We start from the raw sequence: 17,898 nt of genomic DNA, 5'->3' as shown, positions 1-17,898 counted from the left end.
GATATGCCACCCTTATATCAAATGGACACCTCTCCTTGATATGCCACCCTTATATCAAATGGACACCTCTCCTTGATATGCCACCCTTATCACTTCATCAAAACATTTGTAAAATAATTCCGAATAGACCGCAGTCATTGGAATTATTATCAGTTTGAAAATATTTAAATCAAAACTTCATTTTTATGATAAAATAATAATTCCTTTTAAAACACAAGACATCGTCAACAAGTCCGGTCAACAAGTCCGGTCAACAARTCCGGTCAACAATCATCCGGTTTAAAACACTTGGACTAAAGTCCACTTTGTCCGGATATCAAGTCCGGTCAACACATCACACACTCGTTGAACGGTTTAACACTTAGAACAATATTYRTATTGAACGGATAGCAAATCCGGACAACAGTCCGTTCAAGACTCGTCCGGTTTAAGACTAAACCGCTCACCTCATGGTCGTATTCCTACTTCTCAGTTTAAAATCATAAATAATACTATCATTTATAAACCGCTCAATATTCACCCGATTTACCAACTCCGGATACTAAACCGCTCATGGCTTGTCCGGTTTAAACTTGTCCGGTCAATAAGCCGCTCAAGGCTTATCCGGTTTAAGAACAATCCGGACAATAAACCGCCTAAGGCTTGTCCGGTTTAAATGCTTATCCGGTCACCCTTTGTCCGGATAAACACTTAGGCAATAAAATTAAGGTTTCTTCCAATATGAACAATACCAAAACATRCAAATAAAACCAGTAGAATCTTTATACAAAAGATTTAGAAACCACTCACCTTATAAAGCTTTTGACACCAAAATGCTAGAAATCGATCCCTTTTGAAACTTGACACTTGAAATCACCTTGAAAACAYCTCCTTTTCTAAACCGGACAACACTCTTCAAAACCTCTCAACTTTCTTAAAATGGCAGGGAAAAAGAAAAGGAGGAGGTGAAGCCCCTTTTATACCTCCCAAATAGGAAAGGTCGGCTAACCGCCTTCTTTCCCCCTTCCACCTCACACTTAATCACATATGCACACATGCACATACACATACATACCTTTTCCATGCATACATCCATGCACATGTTATGCAAATAATCACATATATATATACTCACACAAAATATATATATATATATATATCCAAATTAATTCACAAATCCACATACCAGCATGTATCAAATTATTATGCTATCACGTAATCATTTAATTAAATAATCACATATAAATTACCTTGAGTAATAACCAGGATCTGGTAATCACATTACATCACAATCCAGTGTTTACATTCCCAAAACGACAAGTTTATAAATTATAGAAAAAGTTTCGAAGGTGATGATTGAAACGCGGCTTCTTTTAAATGCCACCATGTGCCTTTTTTACCCCTGAAAAGCACGTTAAAACAAGTGTCAACTACAACAGTTGGTGAGTTCACAGGTTTTCAATGTACAACAAATATTCATGCAATACTTAGTTCGAGTAAGTCTTTTACTTACTCGCAACAACTTTCATACGTGTAGCACTTTTAACGAGGCACAATGTACTCCAAATAATTTTAAGTGTTGGGCCACTACTAAGTAATCCCACGGCTCCTTCTGTCCCATGAAATCTTTTGGGTTGCAAACCCTAAAGCCTTTATACGTGCAGTCTCTATTTGCTGATGTACCTTGGTTGTTTGTTTGGTTAGCGTTCAAGCCTGCTGCTACTTGGCTAACTATATTAGGATGGGCCGCCAGAATTTGCTCGGACACAAGTCTTGCAATTTCGGGATCTTCTCTTCTTTGAGGCATATTTCTAACGCACAAATTTTAAATCGAAGTTCGGTTATTTTTATTGTTTATCACTATATCTACTTTATTGAATTATGCACGGCATAATTCAATCATCTAAACATGCATCCATGGCAATATATAATAATTTGTAATAATAAAGGCATTCAATCATTAATCAACATAATTTAACCAAAATAAAAACCCATATCATCCATAAAGAAAATAAAGACGTGCAACAAAAAGAAAGATATTGTTCATAAGTCACGGCTACATGCCCCAAAAGAAGATTCTAAGTTTGATCTATCAAAAGCTTAGTAAAATAGAGTCTTCTAGCGCATTAGACTCCAAACAAGTAGTCCCATCACTATCACCAAAACTCGTGCTAACACCGCCAAGTAGGTATATAACCTCCTAATCGCTCCCCTAGCGGTGTTAATCAACTCCAACGAACGATCCATCACATTGTCTTGTGTGCCTAGGGCCATAATCACCCCGTCGACGAAGTGTTGATGATGATCCAACCTAAGTTCACACATCTTTAGGTCTTGGGCGATGCCCAAAACACATAGATTCTCTAAGGTGGTCATGCCCGGAGAGCGCTCCGACGTGGCCCTGGTAGTAGATGGGGGCGTCATACTACGGGTGCGCGACTGAGATGACTCCCTCCCAACTCTGGAAGGGGCGGAGAAAGACACCCTTACAGGCGGAGGAATGCTCTTTTGAGCGGTGGCCCAAACTCTAACTCCATGTGCCGCTAATGGATGCGCGGGCATAGGGTGGGGTGGCACGGGGGTAGGTGATCGCGCCAGGGACTCGGCGACATCGTCGTCACTATCGTAACTATGCTCGGAGGGGTAGTACTCTTCGGAGTTCGAATATTCATTAATTGACAACATAGCTGCGATATTTAAAAAAACTTAAATTATTGAACGAATCATAATAAATATCAAAAACATGCAATGTTTATGCAAACCCACACATGCAAATCGTGTTTTTCTTATTTGAGTAAGAAGTTCTTAACTTTAGATGAACACCTAACATAACTGGTCCGCGTCTCTCCTTATACATGCTTAATTAGACATAGGTGATCAGGCTCTGTCTAATTAGAGGCTAAGAAGGCACTCATTCTAGTTATATTAGTAGTATGTTGGTTTTGAATTTTTGAGACTCTTTTAAGAAAATTATTTTGTAAAATTTTGGGTTATAGTGTATGGTTTTTTTAGAAAACCGATATTCTCTATAATCTACCGCTCTGATACCAAATCTGTCACACCCCGCTAAAGCGGAAACACGAGGTATGGCAGGTAGAATCTCATAGCAATAGAGTATAAATAACACCACCATACATTACAATTTTATTACATCACAATCCATCGTTTACATTCCCAAAACGACAAGTTTGTAAATTATTAAAAAAAATTCGAAGGTGATGATTGAAACGCGGGTTCTTTTAAATGTCATCATGTGCCTTTCTTACCCCTGAAAAGCACGTTAAAATAAGTGTCAACTACAAGAGTTGGTGAGTTCACAGGTTTTCAATGTACAACAAATCTTTATGCAATATTTAGTTCGAGTAAGTCTTTTACTTACTCGCAACAACTTTCATACGTGTAGCACTTTTAATGAGGCACAATGTACTCCAAGTAATTTTAAGTGTTGGGCTACTACTAAACCTGCGACAACTACGCCCTTTATACCAAACTATCTCAGCGGTGGTGTTTAAACCACATGTGTAGAACCCGTGTTTTAGTTAAATGCACCCCTACTCGTCAGTAAAAGGTGGGATTGTCAATCCAAATAACGTTATCCATTAAACTATCGGCTCATACGAGTTAATAAGTAGTGTAACCAAGTGGGACTTTTTAATTAACCCAAACACAATTTTTACTAGCGTACATAGTGTTAGTGCTCGTATTCACAATTTCATTTTAATGCATATTTCATATAATCAATTTGTATCCATGATTTAATCACATTGTATATTTCATACAAACATCAACTACTTTTATACATGTTTTTCTCCTAAATAACGATGGATATAAAAAAAAAGGGCCGTGAATACTCACCTTTTCTTTCACGGAGAAGATGGTTGAGTGATCAAATGGTACATCTTGGTAAAGTCCTTTTAGTGAATCCCTATAGAAAATGAACGGTTGTCAAACTCTTAAAAGTTAAGGTTACTATTCTACGCTTACGTCTTATAAAATGCCTCTTTATGTTCTCAAGATAAAAATCAAGTTTTAAGCACTTTATATGCTTATTATGGGATTTATGGCTTAAGAGTCTAATATTTAGTGGTTTTAGGAAATCATGCATACTGACAGAATCTTTGTGACTCAATAATGTCCATGGTTCACCCTCATCCAAGAAGTTTATTTTCGAAAAAAAAAATTGTAAGTTTTAGTATACTGATTTATGATCATTATGACCAAAAATCAAGATTTTTGGATGAGTGGAAGGGTCTCAAATAAATTTTACCAAAACAGTGATTACAGCTTTCAAAACAGAAACCCCTTCTTAATGTTACACCCTTTTGAAGGAGTTATACTTATTATTTTCCAGTGGTTCATAAATAGTTTTAAAGCTAACACATAAGGCTATCGTTTTCAAAAAGAATCACTATATTTGGATGTATAGTTTGGGAGTTATGGTTATTTAAACATGCATGTGAAAATTTGTCAAGTCTGGATTGATTGCACACTTATTTTGTAAAATTCTGTTGAACCCTTAAATCACCATGTTTTTGGGTGGGGTTAGACTCTTTTGAAAGCTAACACTTTAGGCTATACTCCAGAGGAAAATTTTCATGAGTTTTGATGTGTCTTCTAAGAGTTATAGATGAACAATAAGACAAAATATTTCTGATCGACCACTGTTGCACACCAAATTTGTTTTGGGTGTTGTGAGGTCATAAGGTCATATTTTCTCATGATTCCACTTGGGTTTGAAAACTAATACACTAAATATTATTGAGGAAAAATATTAATGCTTATTGGGTCAATACACAACCAGATATGGTCGTTCCAAACTCATGCAATGAATCTGTCCAGGAGAAAAGTCATTCTTTTATGCAAAAATGGATTTTTATGTATCACAATTTCCAAAAATGATGATTTTATGGGAGAAGATCACTCTACTATTCAATATTAAAGTAAGAATATAAAATACACTATTCTTGGTAACAAAAATGAAAGAGAACTCATATTCCATGAGAGACACAAAAATGCAAGAAATGAAGGGTTTTTCTTGCTTTTCAAAAGTTTTAGATGGTTAGGTCACGTATTTTTACCATATTAAGAACATTTTTCATGTCTTTGGTGTAAAATCTACCCTTAAAACTTAGAATGAAGAACACCTCTCCTTTGCAAACTTAAAAGTATGAAAATGACWAGAAAATGGCACTAAAAGTGCATAAAATGAAGTCAAAACACTAACAAGTTCTTACCTTTGATTAAAAGAAGATGATTTCTTCAAGTTTTGCTTCTTGAATCCCTTTTGTTTTCTATGAAAGGGCTGAATTTTTCTTGAAGAAGAAGATGGAGGGAGAGAGTAAGGAGATGAAAGGTTGAGAGATGAATGAGAAATGAGTGTTTTAAAATTTCAAAAATGTACTTATATGTAGAGGAGAGGGGGGCCGGCCATTAGGTGGGCCTATGGGTCTCTCTCTATTTATTTTTATTTTTTAGTAAAAATTTAGCCCATAATTTAATAAGTTGGGTACTTTTGTGAGAAATTGAGAAAAATGCCCAAATTCTTATTTTATAAGATAAATAAATTCTTTAAATATAATTTTTAAGTAAAAAAATATTTAAAATATGTAGACTCTATATTTTATGCAAGTTTTAAAAGTTATTTGGAGTACTTGGCATTTTATAAGACGATCCGGTTCATTACGGGTCGAAACAGTGTTTTCTACGCAACCTACCAGGATTTCTAACTACTTAAGCTCTAATCGCTCTACTTGAGTGTTAATAATATTTCTAAAGTGTTGTCTAACTACTAACCTGGTATTTAAATTTCTGGATGTCACACCGATGAAGAGAAATTCGCCCAAAACTTGTGTTATCTAATTATGGTATTTCACTAATATTATTTAATGAGTTTTAAACTATTTTATAATGCAAAAAGAGCATGTTTGTATCTTTTAAATAAGAATTATGAACTGGGAAAAGATATTGATATTTTCTTTCAAGACGTGTGTAACATAAGTCTGTTTTGAAAGAAATATTGATTTTAAGAAATGTTTCTCCATGACGTGAGTGACATAAGTCTGTTCTGGCATGAAACTATGTTTTAATTGTTTCTCCAGGATGTGTGTGACGTAAGTCTGTTCTGGCATGAAACTATGGTTTAAATGTTTCTCCAGGACGTGTGTGACGTAAGTCTGTTCTGCCATGAAACTATGTTTTAAATGTTCCTTCAAAACATGTATGACGTAACTCTGTTCTTATTTGAAATCATGTTTAAGGTGGAAACAAGTGTAGCATATCAAGGAGAGGTGTACCTGTGGATATAAGGGAGACAATTGTGGGTGTGATTAATATTATAACTCTTGTTATTATTACCATAACATGCGATAATTCTAAAACAGCATTTCTCTGTGACTTGATGACTTAGAGGTATCACTCTTATTGAGATAATCACATTGATGTTATTGAGAAGGGAAAAACGATTTATAAACAGAGGCATTAACTGCTGATGATTTCAAATGGTTTTGATGAAATCTGATATTTGAGAAGACACATAGGAGCTCTGGTTGATCTTTAAGATGGACCAGAGGACCTCTGGTTGTGTGGAAAATCTTTCAAGTATTTCAGGAAATTTTATGACCCAGAGGCTTTATTTGTACTATACAGAGGTTATGTGTTAGAAAAGATTATGTGTCCTAGCTCTATATCTGAAGTCTGTCTTTTAAAACTAAATCTTTTATAAGTCAAATCTTTTTAAATATCTCTTATTAATGAGATAAAGCACTAGAGGAGTCATGGTTGTAGTTTTATTAATATATTTTTAAATATAATGTTAGTCTTTTTGGATAAGAGACACTTGTCCAAAGGATCTCTGATTGAGTTAAGGGTCATTTACCAAACGTTTACCCGAGTAAACGCTTATCAAGTGACATTACCTTATCGGATGAATATTATAAGGACCAAAAATCTTACCCGGTAAGAGGGAGACAAGAACTCAGAGTCTTACCTAGTGAGTGAGGGCAACGACTCTTACCATGGTAAGCGCTTACCGGGTAAATTGTTGCATATGATGCCGTATTGGTGGACTAAAGTCTTACCCGGCAAGTAAGTGGTAGTGTTAAATTTTACCGGTAAGCACTTACCGAGTATTTATTTGGTAAACGGCCCCTTAGTCTTGTAATATTGGAATGAGTACATAGGAGCTCTGACTTGTTGAGCCAGAGGATCTCTGGCCCGTTGAGCCAGAGGAGTTTTATGACCTTGTGTTCTGTAAGAAATGCAGATTTCAGGAAGTGTGTATTTGTGTTATGAGTATCTGTTTGTTTTATAGTTTAAGTAGCAAGCAGATTGGCATACTTTTACTTAAATTTATTTATTTATTTGCAAAAGATGTTTTAAACAGGATTTGATGATCTTCACTAGGGGTGCTCACGGCCCGGGTTGATCGATTTGGAACCGTTTTAACAACCCAACCCAATGTTGGCAGTTTGAAAATTTTCAATCCAGCCCAACCCAAACAAAAGTTCAACCCAACCCAACCCGTTCGGGTTGATCGGGTTGTGTTTAAACAATGTAAAATCACATAAAAATAAAGGAAACTTTTCTTTAAAATATGACCGACCATTCAAGATAATATGCAAGTTCATCAAATATTTAGATATTACAATAAAAATGTTTAAACCAAATGATAATACATCAATCAACAACAATAGTTTTAGACGTTTCCAACCCCGATGCTTTCGCTTTCTTGACGTTGAGGTTGGTCATGTCACGATTGTCATCTACAATTCAAAGCTAAAGTTAAGGTTGGGTTCATCGGGTTGTCAGGTTGGTCGGGTTTTTTTGGGCCTGACCCGATTCCAACCCAATAAGGTCGGGTTGGCTAATTTTTTTATCGATCATGCATCAGGTTACCTCGGGTTGGGTTGTTTTTTAAAAATTCGGGTTGGGTTGGTCGGGTTCATCGGGTTTTTGAGCATCCCTAATCTTCACCCTGTAATTGCAAAGAAGGGATTTTTTCACTAGACCTTCCGGTCTAACCCTCATTTTGTATTTTAAAAATGTGCATTGCAGGAACAGCACGATCTCGGGATATCAAGGGAAAAAGAAAAATATGATTACTTTTATTATGTGTTTATCTGTCTTTTGAAGATCAATGCTATTTTGGAGTTTTATCAACAATTTGCTTGTGTAGAGGGAGATCCGGTATTTTCTGAATCCTTATCTAAGAATTTACAAAAAAAAATTCTTTCAACAAAGATGTGAATTGGGAGGGATTGGTCGATGAAATATGAATCGGAGACTGAACCTTGATATACCCCAGAACAATACATTTTTGTTACCGCGAGATATATTGGCAGCCGCGGATCGTTTGATTCGAATAAAATTTGGAACGGGTACACTTGATGATATGAATCATTTGAATGAAATTTGAACTAGAAGATCTGAAAGAACGGCTCGTCTAGAGTCTGAAGAAAGGGAAGAGTCACCTGTTAATCTTCCAACTATCACATCCAGAAATAGAGGTCGAGGAAGACCGGGGACGAGGTAGAGGAAGAAGTCAGTCTCAGGGAAGGGGTAATCTGTTACTTGTTATATTTTGAAGATTGATGTTGACATACATGTGATAGTACAAGGATATTCTTTTGGAATTTTTCAGTTGTAAATTATGTATATAGAATCCTTGTACTAGTGAGATTTTGTGGTGTAAATTATATTTGTTTTATATGACATTCATGACATTATGTTTTTTTAATATATTTAGTTTTGGGTTGAAGATAATATAAAAAACACATTTCATATAAAAAATAAATTATTGTTTTGACAACATGTTATATTTAATCACATTAAATATCAACAAAATTCAAAGAAAAAATGATAAAGAAAACGTTGATGGCCCTCTTTTGATGCATTATCCAACATGTATCCCTCGAATTGTGATGTAATGGTTATAAGGTATAGGAAATGTAGTAACAATCTCATCTTTTTAGAGTTCAAGTGCAATGACTACAGATGATTCGTGGTCATCTAAGGGATTAGTAGGTACACATAAACTGCCCCGAAAACCCGGTATAAATAGGACTTACTAGGTAAGAGTCGCTTATCAAAAATCAACCAAGTAAGATTTTAATTGCATATGATCTAGGATTCGGTATAAGTAAGAATTTGGGTTCAATTATGGCGTGTGAAATTTGAAGACCATATTCATCAGCCAAAAGCGTATAAATTTGTTCGACTCTTAAAGGGAAAAGCTTCTAATATAAATCTTCTGGATTTATTGGCCATTTACCATATGTTTACCGGGCAAACATTCTTTGATAAGAGTCGGCCATCAAAATTGATGGTTGGTAAGCAATTCTTACTCGGTAATTCCTAACCGGTTAAATGCTACTTATTAGATAAGATTCTCGGTTATTTTTTATAGTTCTTTGTCATGTTCACTTGGTAATATAAACAACTATTCCGTAAACGTTTTAAATGAGTCAACTAAATGTTACATATATATAGAAAATAAGATGACTAAATATATACAATAACTCATCTAATTTAATCACTATTTAAAATTTAAACAAAAAACAAACACTATTTAATAATTAAACGAATAAATCATTAAACTAATCCTAGGAAAAACAAAAACAAACATTTGATCCAACTACTGGATGGAGTTGATCAAACAAATACATGATGAAAGTGTTATGTTACATATTTGAGTTTTCACAACAAGAACAACATTTTCTTACAGAATAATCACACAATCACAAAAACTAGAACACTATCAACCAACAAATCATTTTCAAACAAAGTTTACTACACATTAAACATCTTGAGTTTGAGCATAAGCATCCAATCCAGGCCTCAAATCGTACGATGCCCCCCCATCATCCAACCGTTCATCGTCAAGTTTGTCGGGATTGAGACTTGGAGGGATGAAGGATTTGAAGATAAGATCCATGTTTGGAGTCTCCTTTAGGTCATGGCTCGCAACCTCTATACCCGTGGTTTGGAAAAACCCATAGAATTTCTTGCTACAAACGAAGGCGAAGAGGAGGGAGAATATTGGAAGTGGAATGATTAGCGGGCTGTAGATGAACTCCTTTATTGAGAAATACCCGACCATTGTTATTTGGAATAGGATTAACGCGCCCAAGATGCGCACGTGCAAATGGGGCCACATCTTTCCGTAACTCTCATATTTTGGGACGTAGACTTTGAGGATCTGTAAAGAAACGGTAACTTGATTATGAAGAGAAGACGCACAATCATATATGGCTATTTAGCTTAATAACCCAATTGCATATCACATGTGATTGAGAATAGTAAAAATAGTGGTTTCGCATTCTTGTAAATGCAAGTGTTCTATTTTGAACCCGACTATATATACAATAAAAAAACATGAAAACTACCCAAGTTGCCCGCATGTAAAATCACATGTGATTTGATCGTTTTCTTACTCTTATTTTGATTGTGTTCTCATTTGATCCTCCTTCCCTCTCTCTCTATAAATATATTATATGTAACTAACCAAATTAAACCAAATTAAACCAAACAAATCCAATATCTCATATGGAGAGTAGGGTCTATGAGGGGTAAAGATACACACACATATCTATGTATCTATGTAGAATCAGGATCGTGTAGGATTGTATTCTTTCTTATGAACCGTAGGAACTACTTCATTAGCGTAAGTTCACATAACCTCCGCTGCTAAGTGGTGACCGTTTGAACTACTCCGTTAGCGTAAGTTCACATAACCTCCGCTAACTAAGTGAAATTTTGAATCCCTATTGGAACCCAATGCAATACACACACACATATATACTTGAACTACTACCAGGCCCCAATCCTCTATAGACATAGATATATAAGGGTGAGATCGGGATAGAATCTCAAAATAAAAAATAACTGAAGAACCACCATAAAACAAATGAAAAAAAATTATATTAATATGGATGTCAAATTAAAGATACTAAAATGCTTGTTTTTTTATGTGATTTGTTTTGCTCCAATTTTGGTTATATTTCGCCCACTTCCGTTTTGAACAATAGGGGGATGTTTTTATTTAGAAAAAGATGGTTATAACCACATCCGTTAGATCATCTTAATCTAACGGTTTGGATGGGTTCTTCCATTCTTCTTTTTCAAGGATTCTCTCCGCATCTTTTACATACATATATAGTTTGTGTGTGTGTGTGTGTTGGGGGACGGAAGATAGGACAAAAACAGGAATCATAATGGTCTTACCTGATTCCGAAAGACGAGCCATCCTAGGCCGAAGTATATTGCACCAAAAGGAATGATGAGAGGAGCAATGACGGAGTAACAAATGACAATTGTGAGAATAAGCAAATCAGTAGGAACTTTGGTTGCATATCCAAGTTCTGCAGGTAACCAAGCTTCTTTCAAGTCTGCTTCTGTCTTACACAGATACTTCCTCTTGAGATGGAATATGATTAAAGGAACTATTCTCGATAGCTCAAGCCCATAACCAACAAAGAACCTGAGATTCGAAACAGTATAGATTAACCGGCATATTGCATATTTTCTCATCCGATTGTTTAATAACGGGATAATTGTATGAAAATGCAAATTTTGTGTAACACACTTACTTAACCTCCATTTGGTACGAGATGTTATATCTCAAACATTAATAACAAATGCGTGTTACACAAAATAGGAATCGGACGAAAATACGCTGCATTTTCATTCATTCTCAGTGTAAGCTAGATACATAAATGTTTGAGATACCAAAATAGGAATGAATGTAAACTAGGTACCTAAATACTTGAGATGTCACTCTGAGGTACCAAAATGATGGTTTTGAAAGTATGTTACACAAAATACAAATGAATGTAAACTTAGGTGCCTAAATATTTGAGATGTCACATCTAAGGTACCAAAAAGATGATTTTGAAAGTATGCTACACAAAACATGAATGGATGTAAACTAGGTAACTAAATGTTTGAGATGTAACATTTGAGGTACCAAAACGTTTTGAAAGTGCACTGCACAAAATAGGAATTGAACTAAACTACGTTGTATTTTCATTCAATTTGCCGTTTAATAATAGTTCTAAAAGGTATTAACTTGAAGCTTACTTGAGAGCCACGAAAGTCAGAAAGAAAGTAGCGTTTCCAGGAAGGCTTGAAGCCAGCATCTGAATGAAGGAGTTTGGTTTGTCCTCGATTGCTTTTAGAGAGTCGAAAAGAGTTCCACCGATGGTGACACCAATAAACACATTAAGCACAGAGAAATAAAAATATTTCCCCGATGCAGCTCTCACAGCATGGCTCTCAGACGGAATCCCCTCAGCCTTGGATAGAAACAGAAGGAATTTAGGCAGCAAAGCCAGAAAAACGATAAGTGCAATCTGAGGAAGATAAGCTTCCAAGACTGTTCTAATTTCGGCCTGATCCACAACTGGCTTCAAAAAGGGGGCCAACTTCTTCAGATTTGCTAGAGTTGTCAAAGCCGAAATCAGCCCAATGGGGATCATATAAAAGCATATCGTCAAGAAAACAATTAAGTACACAACATATTGTCGTATCTCCCGCGCATAATAAGTTTTAGAAAGATTAGTCCATAATAATTGTCGTGATTCAGGAGCATTCATGACCGTCCATGTGTCGACAATCTGGGAATGCACGCACTGACCTGCAGCAGCCGCAGTTGTTCTGTTATTAAAGAAAACCAGGGCTGATGCTAGTTGCTTTTCTCTAAGAGTCTCTTTCTGTGCAGCCTCCAGTTTTGGAGTTAACTCGTGAATTTTCTCATTACAGTAATCAATCGTATCCACTTCTTTACCAAGAAGACCAAGAAAACCAAGTCGGTGAGTTGGTCTCACTCCTTGAGGGTTTGGCTCTTTTTTTGAGTCCGAATATATGCTCTCAGCTCGTCTCACCTTTTTTTTACACGCTTCCAACTCTTCGTAGATTTTGTTGACCTCTTTGTTATCTGTGACCACCATTGACTTGTAATATGTTTCAGGATACATTGATTTGAAGTATGTGTCAACTTGCTCATTTCTAGAGTAACCTTCGGATGAATAAGGTATGTCTCTGACCAAAATAGCAAATTGTTCGGGTTTCACTTCAGGAGACTTCAATGCTGTAGCTCTCAGATCGGAAACGTGTTTGTATGCTCTCCACAAAAGGAAATATGAAACAAACGAAACCCAATAGCAAGATGCCATGAAAGCCCATAACCGTGCGCTTCTGTTCTATAACCAAAAGTTTGAACCAACAAGGGGGTTTTAAGTAAAAGCAAGTAGATATCAATGATCAATTTCAGTGATTCAAAGGAGAAAAGCAAAACTAGTTATAAACTAACATTGAGATGTGCCATTGATAGCTTGTCGAGATCATCGAAAGCATTTTTCCCAGTAGAATCCACAATACCGGCGTTACGTTCAGTGATGGCAATTGGCAAAAGCAGTGGTAGCAATACAATGCCTGATAGAACAAATATACCGAATACTGGAAAAGAAAGAAGTAATGAAACTATAAGAACATTTAGATACATAAACGTCATGGTCATAAAAAAAAATGCAATACTGCCTTGAAATCAAGCTTATTGTTTCCCAGAGTTTCAACAGTTCAACACCAACATATATTAGAACAATTTGAAATAATAAAGAGAGCAAATTACGGATTTGGTGGTCATTGTGTTTTGATGTTTTTTTACTAGGATCCCTTTACTATGTTCATTATGGATTTTTGTCTCTGGTGTTGAATTTGTCACGACTATGGTCCATCTGACAAACACCATCAAAAAAATCCGTTTAATCAATGTGTGTGTTGTAGCGCGATGGAAAGTGATTGGGGATAACGGTCCGGACTCCCAATCTCCATCTGGGTCGCTCATTTATGCAATATGTATATAAGGGTGTATATAACACTTAATATTACATATGTATATGTATACATATACTAGTTTTTAAGAGGAAAAAGACAAAAGAAGAATGTATAAAAAGACCAAAATGCTCCATCATCCATGACTTAGCAAAGTTTTTTCAACGGTGTCAATCAGAGATATCATGATCGTGACAAATTGAATACCACATGTACCATATCCATAATAAACATAGTAGAGGGGCCTTCGTCATAATAAACATCAAAACACAGGGACCAAATCGATAATTCACTCTAACAAAGAACTCAAACATGAATAACTGATGTGATTTAACCAAATTAGGTATAAGTTTCACAAAATTGCCCAAGAAAGACCCAAATTTCTTGATAAAATATGCCAAGATTCCGCTGAATTCAATCACCATCACAGTTGTTTCTGGCTTTCTGCATAGTAGTACTCCGTACGTCGATTAATGCAGTTCAGATTAGGGTTTGAACTTGGTGTTTGAACTAAATTAGGGTTTAATTTTGGTTTTAGGACTCTGATTCAGCACGTATTCCAACAATTTTTACAGGTTTCTGCAACAATCTTCAAAACTAAAAAAGGAAAAAAAGTTAAGGAAAAGTAATGCACAGTTCAATTAAAAATTTCGACTTAATCCAAAACGGAAACTTGCTTTCTAAACCAGATTAAATAATTCTAAAAGTTGTTAACGTCAAATCAATAGAAGCCTAACGTGCAAAATCTAACAGAAATCTAAAATGTATAGGAAGAGATAAAGGGATATGACGAACCAGTGCTCAAGAAGACGAAGAAAACAGCAGAATCGACACCGGACATAGCGATAACATCTTGCTCGGAGGAAGATAAAGCTTCTCGGATCCAAGCAAACGGGTTACGCGTCTTGGACCTGCTTCCTTCCCACGGATCCATACCTTTAAGGATCCGATTCGGATAATAGACAACGGCGTTCCCTGGTTTCGTCGATAACCAAGCGAACAAAATCATCAGAATCACGAAGATGATGAACGAAGTAGACAATGAAGTGAGAAACGAACTAAAATCCATTTCTCCCTTCCCCTATAAACACACACTAATTCTCTCTTTCTATCACTCAAAAACACACTTCAATAGCATCCAATCTGGTGAACGAAAAAGGATGAGTGAAGAACAGTTGGAATAATGGGTTAGGAAGAGAGCATTGAAAGCAGAGACAAGTTACCGTTGGATAACGGAAAGAGAAACAAGCTGTAGTATAAATAAAGAAGGTATACGTAAAGGTCCACATGTGCATCCATGGCTGCATTCGCATTGATTGTGGAGCTAAAATATCTTTGTTCCCTTTTCGTAATTAACTTCGTCGGCAATAGATATTATTTCTAGGACAAATTACGTGTAAGAGATGCCTATTTTTGTTTTAATTTTTTTTTAATTTAAAGAGCAGCTGACTAATGTTTAGGGGTTGGGATTGCTTATAAAAACAATTTATTGACAGGGCTGGCCCTGGCCACGTGCAGCCCGTGCAGCCGCACAAGTCATCAAAGCCTAAAGGGGCATCAAGTTATCATTTATTACTAGTTTTTGGTTTAATAATTTGACAACTAAGTTTTAACTATAAAAACGGGCCTAAGACCTAGTAGTGGTGAATACTGAATGCACAACGTTGGAAAAAGTTGGAAAAGTTTTTGTTTGTATAAAGTTGTCTGTATGAATTAATCTATTTGTATAGGTTGGAAAAGTTTTTGTTCGGAAGAGTCTTTTCACATATGTCTGAAGCGTTTTTTTTAGTTGGAAAGGACATGTTTGAAAAAAAAAACTTGGCTTTCTATATACAGCTCTCCCTATAAGTTTACTGGATAAGTCACTTTCTATATCATTAAGCCACTACGAAACAGTCATGCATAGGCCCTTAGTCTTTAGTCGTTATACTTGTAACTTTTGAGTTTTACTTTTTGCTTACTACGACAGTAATTTGGATGCAATTTATTATTTTAGTTAAAAACTAATTATAGTTTTCATTGTATTTTAAGTCACATATATTGAAATAAAGTTTATATTTTGCTAATTTGGAAAAGAGAAAACTGGAAAAGAAGGAAGCACGATCTTAATTCATTATTTATCCTTTTATCATTTTATATCTTATATTTTGTATTCGGTATAATAAAAATCAACATGAGGATGGGATACTTAGCTTGAATATGTTCTAAATTCTTTAAAAAATTGCATGTTTCGTTGTTTCATTGACTTAAAAAAATAGGTTTAGGGGCATTTTTTATTATTCTCGCACAGGGCATCAAAAATCTTAGAACCGGCCCTGCTTATTGATTTATTCTGGTGTAACGCTGGTAATAAATATTTTTGAGTGTTTGGATAAACAACTTATATTGGTGTCAAACGGTAATAAGAAGTTTTTAAAGAAGTTAAACCCTTCTGACTTATAATAAATTGATAAGTGTTTTTGTAGAAAAGCGTAAGTTGTTTCAAATAAGCAATCTCAAACATCCCCTAGATAGGTGTCACCAATTTTACTTGGTAAATTCTCAACCATTAAAATTAGATAGTAAAATTGTTGGTAAATTGTTTCTTATCTGATTACCTTGTTTACTGAGTAAGATTCTTGGTTTGTGACTTTATAAATATTTATCTGGTTAACGTTAAGTTAAATGATCCTTAAAGCAATGGTTGGTAAAATGGGTTGATAAGTTATTGTGTATGGTTAACAAACTGAGAGGACGTTCGGTTAACATAATTTTTTCTGAATATATAGAATTTGTCAAAGAAATTGGAATGTGTAAGGAAATTAAATGAAATGTTATTAGGCTTGACCAAATGTTTGGTCGATAAGAAATGAAATATAATCTGTCAAAGGAATTGAAATCTATATGTTTGGTTTATATATGAATTGGAATAGAGTAATGAAAAATGACAAAAATACCTTTTCTTTCACATATATATATATATATATACTAATTTTTTTAACATAAATAATTTGGACCATGATGTGCTTCTTGTTGATAAACTTTTGTAGTTGATTCAGATTTCATCAAGACACATTTACATCAATAACCCAAACTTTTGTACTTGATTTAGTAACACAAATCAATAACAAAAATTATAATCCACTTCTACATTAGGAACCCAAATCACTAACAAAAATCATAACCCACATCTACATCAAGAACCCAAATCAAGAAGGATAATGGTCAATCGTAACCCTAATTAAGAAGGAGATAGCAGCTTGGTCGATTTTGCTTCAATTGAAAAGGAAAATGGTCGATCGTAAACCTAATCAAAAAGGATACAACAACATGGTCGACTGTGAGCAGAATCGAGAAGGAAAATGGTCGATCATGAAGATGAAGCAAAAGTCGATCGTGAGAAAACGTGAAGCAGAAGTCAGTGGCAAAATCGTGAAGGAAGCAACAACTTGGTCAAGAAGCAAAAGCCAGATCTGAGAAAACATGAATGAGATCACTAAGGTTTTATGATCTAATGAGGTTCATTTTAGAAATCTTGGTTGGAATGGATTTCAATGTCATGTCTTTTATGAAGGAAGAACCAAATCCATGATTGAGGGAATGTGTGGAATTAAATTCCATTACATGGGTTACCAAACGCCTGAATGAAGTTTGGTCAACGGAATTGACATTTCCAATTTCATCATATTTCTTGGGAATCTTGCGAACAAAATGCCCCCGAAGTGTGAGTTGATGAATGTGATATTGCATATAGATGAAGTTAATTTACGGAAAGGAGACATATATATAGCTCCACAAGCAATGCAAAAGTAGTCATATTTGATGCAAACTAGCTGATAAACTAAAAATAAATATAAAATAACTTGAGAGGAAACGTTACACAAAATAAAGACATAAAATAAATCTTCAGAAACTAGCTTATAAGCTAATTCCTGACTAATGAAACCATAATTTTTCAATAATTACAAAAAATAAGTTGATGTAATGTTCACAAACATGATCCTATTTATACATTGAAAATTGTTTATTTTAAAGAAAACATATTTTTTAACTTCACATAAATTGATCATTAAATATATATATATATATATATATATATATATATATATATAC

At 35.0% G+C, this 17,898-nt stretch overlaps 1 protein-coding gene across 2 annotated transcripts; it reads right to left on the bottom strand.

Moving 5' to 3' along the window:
• Positions 1 to 9,526: 9,526 nt before the first annotated feature.
• Positions 9,527 to 15,037, bottom strand: LOC112526365 (CSC1-like protein ERD4). 2 transcript variants are annotated; one of them, XM_025136648.1, is made up of 5 exons: positions 14,602 to 15,037; positions 13,286 to 13,431; positions 12,055 to 13,175; positions 11,200 to 11,455; positions 9,527 to 10,174 (listed from the first exon to the last, which is right to left on the bottom strand). In XM_025136648.1, exons 1-5 carry the CDS (start codon positions 14,873 to 14,875, stop codon positions 9,773 to 9,775), a joined length of 2,199 nt encoding a protein of 732 aa, XP_024992416.1. In that variant the 5' UTR covers positions 14,876 to 15,037; the 3' UTR covers positions 9,527 to 9,772. The 2 variants fall into 2 exon arrangements, with proteins under 2 accessions (XP_024992416.1, XP_024992417.1); XM_025136649.1 differs by lacking the exon at positions 14,602 to 15,037 and having other exon boundaries at positions 12,055 to 13,170; positions 13,286 to 13,403.
• Positions 15,038 to 17,898: the final 2,861 nt, after the last annotated feature.

This window comes from Cynara cardunculus (genome assembly GCF_001531365.2).
Source record: "Cynara cardunculus var. scolymus isolate 2C chromosome LG 14, CcrdV1, whole genome shotgun sequence".
NCBI lineage: Eukaryota > Viridiplantae > Streptophyta > Magnoliopsida > Asterales > Asteraceae > Cynara > Cynara cardunculus.
This window is presented reverse-complemented; position numbering and strand designations above follow the sequence as displayed.